The 10,146-nt window shown below is 37.1% G+C and overlaps 1 protein-coding gene across 2 annotated transcripts; it reads left to right on the top strand.

The window, feature by feature from the left end:
- Positions 1-605: 605 nt before the first annotated feature.
- Positions 606-6,459, top strand: LOC109244040 (zinc finger BED domain-containing protein DAYSLEEPER-like). 2 transcript variants are annotated; one of them, XM_019411065.1, is made up of 2 exons: positions 606-997; positions 3,917-6,459. In XM_019411065.1, the coding sequence occupies exon 2, from the start codon at positions 3,937-3,939 to the stop codon at positions 6,292-6,294; it is 2,358 nt and encodes a 785-aa protein (XP_019266610.1). In that variant the 5' UTR covers positions 606-997; positions 3,917-3,936; the 3' UTR covers positions 6,295-6,459. The 2 variants fall into 2 exon arrangements, with proteins under 2 accessions (XP_019266610.1, XP_019266609.1); XM_019411064.1 differs by having other exon boundaries at positions 606-787.
- The last annotated feature ends 3,687 nt before the right edge of the window (positions 6,460-10,146 follow it).

Raw genomic sequence — 10,146 nt, forward strand, 5'->3', positions numbered from 1 at the left:
AAATTCAAAAACAACCCAATATTATATTCATGTCCAAACACAACTTTAATTTTCAAATATCATTTTCACTTTTAAAAAAAAAATTCACTTTTTATTTCCAAACGCCCAATTAGTTTCTAGCATTTGCAAAATTTTCTTTCAATATTGGGTGACGTGTAGCTCTAGTTTAGAAAGAGGTACTTTGGAATATGATTTGAAATAAGGTCTATTTTCTTGGTGGAAGACATGAAAAGAGATGTCATCCCTTTTATTTCAAGGTTGAAACTTTACCCCAACCATAATGGGCTAAATTTCAAAATTCTACTTAAAAAAAGAACCCCATTTCCCCAATTCCAATTTTAGCCAATATAGGCCCCATCTTAAATATAGTCCACACAAAATCACCAAAAAATACCATAAAAAGTGGGCTATGGTCCATGACAACCATATAATACACATCAAACCACTTGACCAAAAAAAGGGGTGTGACCCAAAACACACACACTAACACACCTTCAATTTCTCATAGTCACAAGTCATAACAATAATAAATGGACCTAAAAAAAAAGTCCATATCCAATACTACAATGTTAATGTTTTTGGTTTTTTTGTCAATGAACCTTATATCACTTAATAGTCTAATACGACCCCAAAAATATCATAACAAAGGTCCAGTTTGGTTTTATCGGGTTCAAGCCCAATTCTCTTTCTCTCTCCTCTCTCTCTCTCTCTCCCCCCTTTCTCTCTCCTCTCTCCCTCTCCCGCTGAAACCCTAGATCTGGTTCACTATCGGAGCCTGAAAATCCCGGTAAGCTCCATTTTATTATCTGGGTTTTGCTCAAAATCGAATTTTTGTTATCTGGGTTGTGCTCAAAATTGAACTTTCTCATCTGGGTTTTGCTCAATATCGAATTTTGTTATCTGGGTTTTGCGCGAAAATCGAATTTTGGTATGTGGGTTTTGCTCAAAATCGAATTCTGATATTTGGGTTTCACTCAAAATCAATTTTTTTCTTCAGGTATAGTACCTTTTCCTAACATTTTCTCACTTATTTTCCTTTTGTTCGTTCCAGATTTGATTTATTTTTCCTTTTTAGAGATAATTTTAATGCTTTATTGTGTTAGTGTGAAGATCGGTCTCTGATATTTATGTTAGTTTTATGTTTATGTTTTGGTGTAAATGTGTGCTATATACTGTGTTCCATGGTTAAAGTATTTTCTTAAAGTATTTTGTTGTTGTAATATTTTTGTTTCAATATCAATTTTGTGCTTGTTTTATGGTAGTTCACTAAAGTTTGACTTTTCAGGTTTATTTAACTTTTTGCTGTTATTTATTAAAAAGGAGTTTTATAGTTTACTTGTTGTTCTGGGCTTTAAGTTGAAGGTTGTTTTGAAATTTGAAGGCTGACTGTGAAATGATTCTTGAAATAGATTAGTTGTTAGTAAGAGTGTGTGATATGGGCTTTGTTTAGATTTGTGTTAAAGCCCATCTTTGATCCATTTTCTGAGTTAGATCTAGTAAGTTTATGTTTGTCTACTTGTTAGCCCATGTATTGGGAAATGTCATTTTTAACCCTTATTTTCTTCAAAATAGAATAATACCCTCCTTTTTTTTTGGTTGTGCCCGGTACCCGCATTGGAGCCCGACTATATATGATTCACGCCGCGTAGGGCCCCATTCGCTGGGAAGCGCTCCCTACCAAGGATTTTTTTAACCCGAGACCTCTGGTTAAGGAAAGAACAGCCCCATTCGCTCCACCACATCCTTTGGTGGTAATACCCTCCTTGTTGCCTTAGGAGCTGTTTGGAAATGATTTTTTTTCTTCCTTTTTTCCGGAAATTTTTTTCAAACCAGTGTTTGGTGATACATTTAATTGAATTTTTGAAAATGAGTTTTAATTTTGAAAAAGTGATTTTTACCTCTTTTTCAAGTAAACAATGTTTTTCTCTAACGAAACTGCATGTCCAAACACAACTTCAATTTTCTAATACTTCTTCAACTTAACTTCAAATACTACTTTTTTTTTTTCTTTTCAAATATCACCTTTTTTATTTTATTTTTTATGTCCAAACGCCTACTTAGGAGGAGTATTACTAGTAGAAATAGCGTCTATTTGCCACTTTTCTGCCTTTTCGGCATTGTCTTAGAAAAATAGCCAGTGTCTTGGAGTTTCAAATTTTATTAGTGGAACTCCATGATAACACTTGTGAAATTTGAAACTGTAGGGCAATGGATATTTTTCAATTATAGGGGCTAAAAGTTGGATATTTCTGAAAATTTTCCCAGTATTACTACTACTAAACTTTGAGTCAGCTTAGTTTAGAGACGAGTTCGGGCCGGGCTGGGCCTAATAGAGTTAAGTTTGGTCCCTCCCAAGGTGTGCCAATGGACAGGATGAGTTTGGGCCGGGCCGGGCCGGGTCTTAATGGAGTTAAGTTTGGTCCCTCTAAGGTGTGCCAATGGACATGGTTCTTCAGCTCCGAGGAGCTAATTTCATGCATTTTGTTGGCTAAAGTTTTGGGCCTCCTGTTCTATTAGTCCAAAGAGAATACTATGCCTGCTCTGCTGTGATGAAGTTGCAGCCTAGTAGTTGTAACTCCACGATGCATTCGTTAGTTGCAGGATTAAAATCCTACCAATGACCATAGGCTGCAACACCATACTGAATCTCTTGGTTGAAAGATTCAAATACTGCATAAAGCCTCCTCCTTTCTATCTTTCCTCTCTCACTCTTCACGGGCTCATTCCCAATCCGGAAAAAAGTTTGAAAGAAGTCACTTCTTATATACTCTACAGCTTAACAAAAAGACCACGGAGCCACCTGCTATTCTGCTTTAAACGGAGCAAAACACTCAACTTTTACATTTCTTGTAAACCTAAGCCCTTTGAAGGATACATAATCCTTAGCAGAAATAATTAATGCAGTCAGCTGAGCTGTACCATTCCCTTCTTTATTGGGAAAGAGGTTGGACTGATAGCAAAGGAGTGGTTTTCTCTACTATGGACCGCGGAGTGAGTGAGGTGTGTGGTTAGACTTGTCGAAGATAGAATACGTCGAGCCATTAAGGATATCAAAGATGATACTAGTTTCCAAAGGGAGGAGGGAGAGAAAGAATATACAGGAAGAGAGAGAAGTCCTAAAAAGGGGGTGGGGGGTGGGGGTGGGAAGCTTTTTCTTTGGGTTCACGCTTCTTTTTGTTTGATTCACATGTTGTTAAGCCATATCGGCTAACTCAATCACATAAGCATAATCAGCGGTCAAAAGTATTTACTGGGTGTACTTTTTGCAAGTATAAGTGTTTACTTGGGAATATGCTAGTTGAAGTGTCAGTTGTGTTAATATTAAGATGAAAAAAAGAAAAATATTAAAGTTCCCTGTTTCTCATTAATCTGAACATGCTCATAGTAAAAGTTGATTACTTTTGTAGCACTTTTGAGGGGATGTGATTGGTTCTTATTATTATTTTTTTTGGTGGATATTATGTAGCCCTATAATGGCCACTATAAGAATTACCCTTCTTCCACAAGTTCTCAGGTGTACTGACGCACACCACAGTCAAAGAGATCTTGAATTCCATAACTAGCAATGTTATATGATCCATCAGTGTATCCATATTGATTCTTCTAGTACAAACGAATCTTAGTTTCGTTATCACAGAATATGTACACACACATATGTAACTATGCCCTTTGTAACTTTGCATCTTCTTTTTATGTTTTTTTTTTAATGAAACACCTTACTTCTTCAAAAAGAAAATATATGTAGATGTACACACACGTATAGCTACCTTCGGGTCTTTTATTTATTTATTTATTTATTTTTTTTAATTACACTTCTTTTTCTTCAGTTCTGCTATGTGTATGATTTTCTTTTTTTTTTTCTCCTTTTTTATCATTATATTATAATGATAATTGATAATTGTTTTGCTTCCTATAGCCTTGAGCTTCTGGACTCTGATGGCGACACCAGCACCCCCTGCGACACCAGCAAACCCCACTGAGAATCATGAGATCGTGCTGAAAAATGAGATTATACATGAACATAGTAATGAGATGGTGCCGGACGATGAGATGATACATGAACATAGTAATGAGATGGTGCCGGAAAATGAGATGATACATGAACATAATCATGAGTTGGTGCCGGTAAATGAGGTGATGCATGAACATAATCATGAGATGGTGCAGGAACATGAGATGACACATGAACATCACATAGTGCTTGGCAATGAGATAGTCCCTGGTGATGAAATGGTTCCAGACAATGAGATGATCCCACTAAATGAGATGGTCCTTGCGGAGCCACAACCCAACTATATCGAAACACCTCCAAACGATCTAGAAACACAACCCAGCAAGCGTAGGAAAAAGAAGTCAATAGTTTGGGAACATTTCACCATTGAAAACGTTGGTGCTGGAACTAGAAGGGCATGCTGTAAGCAGTGCAAGCAATCATTTGCATATAGTACAGGTTCAAAAGTAGCAGGCACTAGTCACCTGAAACGCCATATTGCAAAAGGAGCCTGTCCAGTTGTCCTACGTAACCAACAGAATAATCAATCCAGCCCATATAATACACCTTCTAAGATGAGTGGATATGGGGGTAGTAACGATGCACCAAAACGACGTTATCGGACTGCTTCTTCTCCTTACCTTGCTTTTGATCCAGACCGGTGTCGCCAGGAGATCTCTAGGATGATTATCATGCACGACTATCCTCTTCACATGGTTGAGCATCCAGGCTTTCTTACTTTTGTCCAGCATCTTCAACCTCGTTTTGATATGGTGAGCTTCAACACCGTGCAAGGAGATTGTGTGGCAACTTATCTTAGAGAGAAGCAAGCCATTCAGAAAGTGATTGGGGGGGTACCTGGGCGAATCTGCTTAACACTTGATATGTGGTCTTCCTGCTACACTGTCGGCTATGTGTTCATAACTGGGCAGTATATTGACAGTGAGTGGAAAATTCACAGGAAAATACTCAATGTCATCATGGAACCATATCCAGATTCTGACACGGCTTTCAGCCACGCTGTTGCCGCTTGCCTTTCTGACTGGAGTATGGAGGGGAAGTTATTTTCTGTCACTATTAATCATCCAATCGGTGATGCAGCTGTTGATAATCTTAGAACTTTACTCTCAGTGAAGAACCCTCTTGTGCTCAATGGTCAGTTGTTGGTCGGAAATTGTCTTGCTCGAACTTTGAGCAGCATTGCCCAAGATGCGTTTCATTTTTTGCATGGAACTGTTAAGAAAGTAAGAGATAGCGTAAAGTATGTGAAAACATCAGAATCTCATGAGGAAAAGTTTATTGAGCTCAAACAGCAGCTTCAGGTGCCAAGCACAAAGACGTTGGCGCTTGATGACCGAACACAATGGAACACAACATATGAGATGTTGTTGGCTGCGTCAGAGCTAAAGGAAGTATTTTCGTGCTTGGATACATCTGATCCTGATTACAAGGATGCCCCATCTGTTGAAGATTGGAAGCAAGTTGAGATTCTGTGTACTTACTTGAAAATCCTCTTTGACACTGCCAATCTTCTGACTGCACCAACAATTCCAACAACCAATACATTCTTCCATGAAGCGTGGAAGATTCAATTGGAACTGGCACGTGCTACAGCAAGTGAAGATCCATCCGTCAGCAGCCTTACCAAAATAATGCAAGAGAAGTTCGATAAATACTGGAAGACTTGTTGTCTGATGTTAGCGATTGCCGTAGTAATGGATCCACGCTTCAAAATGAAACTCGTTGAATTCAGTTTTACGAAAATATATGGGGAAGAAGCTGCTACCTATGTGAAGATTGTTGAAGAGGGAATCCACGAGCTCTTTCTTGAATATGTGGCACTTCCTCTGCCTCTGACCCCAACTTATGCTGAAGAGGCAAATGGTGGGGCTATAAAGCAGGAGAATGCCCAAGACCTCGGTGCCTCTAGTAATGGGGCCGGACTTACAGATTTTGATGCCTACATTATGGAGACCACAAGCCAGCAGTCAAGGTCAGAACTCGATCAATATTTGGAAGAATCCTTGTTACCTCGTGTTCACGAGTTTGATGTTGTGGGGTGGTGGAAACTGAACAGAATGAAGTACCCTACTCTATCGAAAATGGCTCGTGATATCTTGTCAGTTCCAGTTTCAACCGTTACAGCTGATTCTGTATTTTGCACGGTAGGCAAAGAGATGGATCAGTACAGGTGTTCCTTGCGACCTGAGACTGTGGAGGCCCTCATCTGTGCCAAGGACTGGCTTCAGAATGCATCAGTAGATACTTTACACGCGCCAATTAAAATGGAAGTCCCGATTTAGGTTGTTGCTGTAATGTTTGAGTAGATGTCTAGAATGGTATTTCGTAGCTGACTTCATTTTCCTTTTAGATTGTAAATTTTTTCTTTTTTCTGTCGTCTGAGGATTGACTTTCTTTTATCATAATTCGGAACCATTAAGCTCTTTATGTGAGAAATCTATTCGACATGTTGCAATCTCCTTGTTCATTTAATTGGTATATGAATGCATGAAGCTGTACAGAAAACAGGAATACCTTAACTTGACTGGCTGGTTTAGTTGTTCCAAATTTAATACTATAAAGTCAGAGGTGGAGCTAGCCCATCGACTACGGGTTCGGTGGAACCCGGTCGCTTTGATCCAGATCATGTATTTGTCTTACGAAATTTATTGAATATCATGACAAGGTAATCAGATTTAAGAGCAGGGATTCTCAATTTCTTGCATAATATACATTTGATTCGAAAAACTACATAAATCAGAAGAAAACTATCCAAAACTCGAAATCCTTTATTTCTTTAGCAGTGGCGTACGTTGCATTTTTCATAAGCTGTATCGACATTTAAAAAAATGAACACAACAACACAAATCTAGTGAAATATCACAAGCGGGATTTGGGGAGTGTAAAGTGTACGCAGACCTTAACCCTACCTTAGGAGTTAGGACGATAGAGAGGCTGTTTCAGAAAGACCCTTGGCTCAAGAGAAGTAAAAATGAAGCAGCAAACAAACAGTAACAACAACAAGATAATCAAACATGGGTGCAAATGGAGATACATGCAATAGCAAAGATCTAAGAATACGACACTATAAGAATTGAGTCAATCTCGCCGAAAATAATGAAACAATGTGAAATAGCAAGGGCTAGGAATAAGAAAATACAAGACTAATATTAATATTACTGGAATAAGAAAAGACTTGGGGAATATGAACTAGAGCTTCGTCTAATCAACAAAAACCCTATGAATACTGCAAATCGAAATGTCAAGTTAATCAATCAGCCTCCTTTCTTTTACTAATTGAAATACTGCAAATCGTAAAATTTTATCTTTCATCCCATCTTCAACCATTTTCACAAAACAAATCTTTAACCTGCATACAAATTAGTAAGTATTATTTTACTTGAAATACTCTTGGAACAAAGTTTTCAATAATTTATCAGTCTTTCAAAGATGAAGTTCGAAATTTGCAAATACTAATGGTCAATACTGAGAAATATTATTTGTGACCGAATTATGTCGTTAAATTCTGACGGATACCCGATATCATAGAGTGCATAAGTATATATTTGGCAAAATACATCGCCAGTCCCTTAAAGTTGTCCACCCTTTTCACTTAAACATTCAGGGGTTGTTTGGTAGTAAAAATAGCTCGGTCTAGCTAGTTTTCGGACTGGTCATTCAAAAATAGCCAGCGTTTACCAAGTCAATGAAAAATAGCCACTATTTTGTTGCAACAGAGACCGGTCCAGCATAATATACTGGAGTTCGGTGTACCTATGTATGAACTTCCAGCATATTATGCTGGAACTCCAACACATGGAAAGTTCCAGCATAATATATTGGAGATTCGAGCACTTGTGTATGAACTTCCAGCATATTATACTGGACCGGTATGCTTTGCTGGAACTCCAGTATATTATGCTGGAGTTCTAGTGTACTTATGTTGGAACTCCATCATATTATGCTGGAGTTCCAGCATACTTATCCTGGAACTCCAATATAATATGCTGGAGTTCAAGTATACTTATGCTGGAACTCCAGCATAATATACTGGCGTATTTTCCGGGTTTTGAACAGTGTTTTCTCTCAGATTTATCTTTACATGAAAAGTGGCTAAATTTCGATTACTTTTGAAACTGGGCTATTTTTGAACGACCACTTGTAAATCTGGCTATTTTTGAATTTCTCCCCGTTTGGTAGGATGCATTAGATAAAATAATGCATGCATTCGTTTTATGTATTAATAATACCTTGTTTGGTAGCCATTTTGAACATATGCATTAGTTATGCAAGCATTAGTTATACATCCTATTTGGTATTATCCTATGCATAACTAATGCATAGAAAACCATGGTATTAGCAATGCAATGGCTTTTAATGCATGCATTAACTTAGTTAAAGACAAAATTGTCCTTCAAAATTTATGCTTGATTAAAATATGCTAGTTATTATATTAATGCAAGTTTAAAATAATCCAAATAGTGAGAAATAAAATTATATCTCTAGTAAATAAATAAATGCTTAACATATATATTTCCTTTTTTTATAAATAAATATTTAGTTCTATATTACTATATAGGTAGACAAATCAAATAATTATTTTTAAACTTTTTCATATAAAAACCTTTCTCAGCATATGTTTCTTTTAAAAAGTTAGTATGATGGACTGGTTTTGAGGGCATTTTTGTAAACAAACAATTCTTTTAGAAATTGTGCAATGCTTTAATACATCAAGCCAAACAATGGATAAGAAATATGTCAGCATAACTAATACCAACATAACTAATGCAAGCATAACTAATACTAGCATTACTAATACACCCTATTCAGCATTATTCTTATGCACCCTACCAAATGACTCCTCAATCTTAAGTTTGTTCCATTTGAACACTTTAACCAGGCTTTTATTGTGTCATTTAGACACAGAATGCTGACATGGCAAGGTGAGTGTTTCTCACATTTTTCAAGCGCGTAAAAATGGTCCGAAAGACAAACCTTTCATACTTCTTGCCGGAATATAATAGGGTAAATATTTCTTTTAAATTTTTGGATCTTTCACACTATTACTATCATTTCCTCCTCCAAATCTAAGCACACTACCAACACCGCCACCTTTAAATTTGGCTACCGCCATAAATTTTTTATTTTTGTTTCTCGTTTTTAAGATCCCATCAAAAACATCTTCAGATCTGAAAGTTTTGTGGGGAGTCCAAATGGGTTGCAGTTTGTCGTGCCATCTCCATTACAACAGTTAATTTGCCGACAGGTGGTGGTTACCCCTTTCTTCTTTCTTTGATTTGCCGAGATGATGACTTTTAGGTTAAAGCTTAACGACAAATTTGGGGAACCCCTTTCTTCTTGCTGACAGGTATTACCCATTACAACCCCTTTCTTCTTGTTCAGAAATTTGGGGAGGATTAGCTGTTGGGGAAGACGACGATTGCAAAATACAAAAGGTGTGCAAATTAGCTATAGGGGAAGATGATGATGGGAAGAAGAAGAGACCAAGTTTCTGGAAAAGAAGATAGAGCTGGAAAAGAAATAGCCGAAAATTAATTTTCCGGCGAGGAGGGGTCGTTGGGGAAGATAACGATGGGGTGGGGTGGGTGGGGTTCTGGTTTGTGTATGAATTTATTTTTTAATTTTTAAAAGTTAAATCCACGTGTCCTCGTTTTATTAGTCACGTTGGTGTGTGAATTACACATACCTTTTGTATTTTGCTGCCTACGAATTTTGTGTCTAAATGGCACAGTAAAAGCCTGGTTAAAGTGTTTAAAAGGAACAAACTTAAGATTGAGTGTTTAAGTGAAAAGGGTGGACAACTTTAAGGGTCTGGCGATGTATTTGGCCTATATATTTGGATAAAAATGATATCCACATCCTTGCCGTGTATGATTCTTTTATGGGGAACGTGCTCTTCATCAAGAGTTTTTTTATTCTTAGGGTTCAAACTCGAGATATCTTATTAAAGATTGAGGAATATCACCCGCCACACCCTTTATGTCAGTTTTTAATTAATTTACCAAGTAGATAAAGGAGAAAATTTACAGTAGGCTAGTCGCGATAAACATGATGATTTGTACATGAGTTGAGCTTAAATAAACATGAGTTGAGCTTAAATAAGACAATGATGACTTATACAATTGATCCCAACT

Source organism: Nicotiana attenuata, unplaced genomic scaffold, assembly GCF_001879085.1.
Source record: "Nicotiana attenuata strain UT unplaced genomic scaffold, NIATTr2, whole genome shotgun sequence".
Classification (NCBI taxonomy): Eukaryota; Viridiplantae; Streptophyta; class Magnoliopsida; order Solanales; family Solanaceae; genus Nicotiana; species Nicotiana attenuata.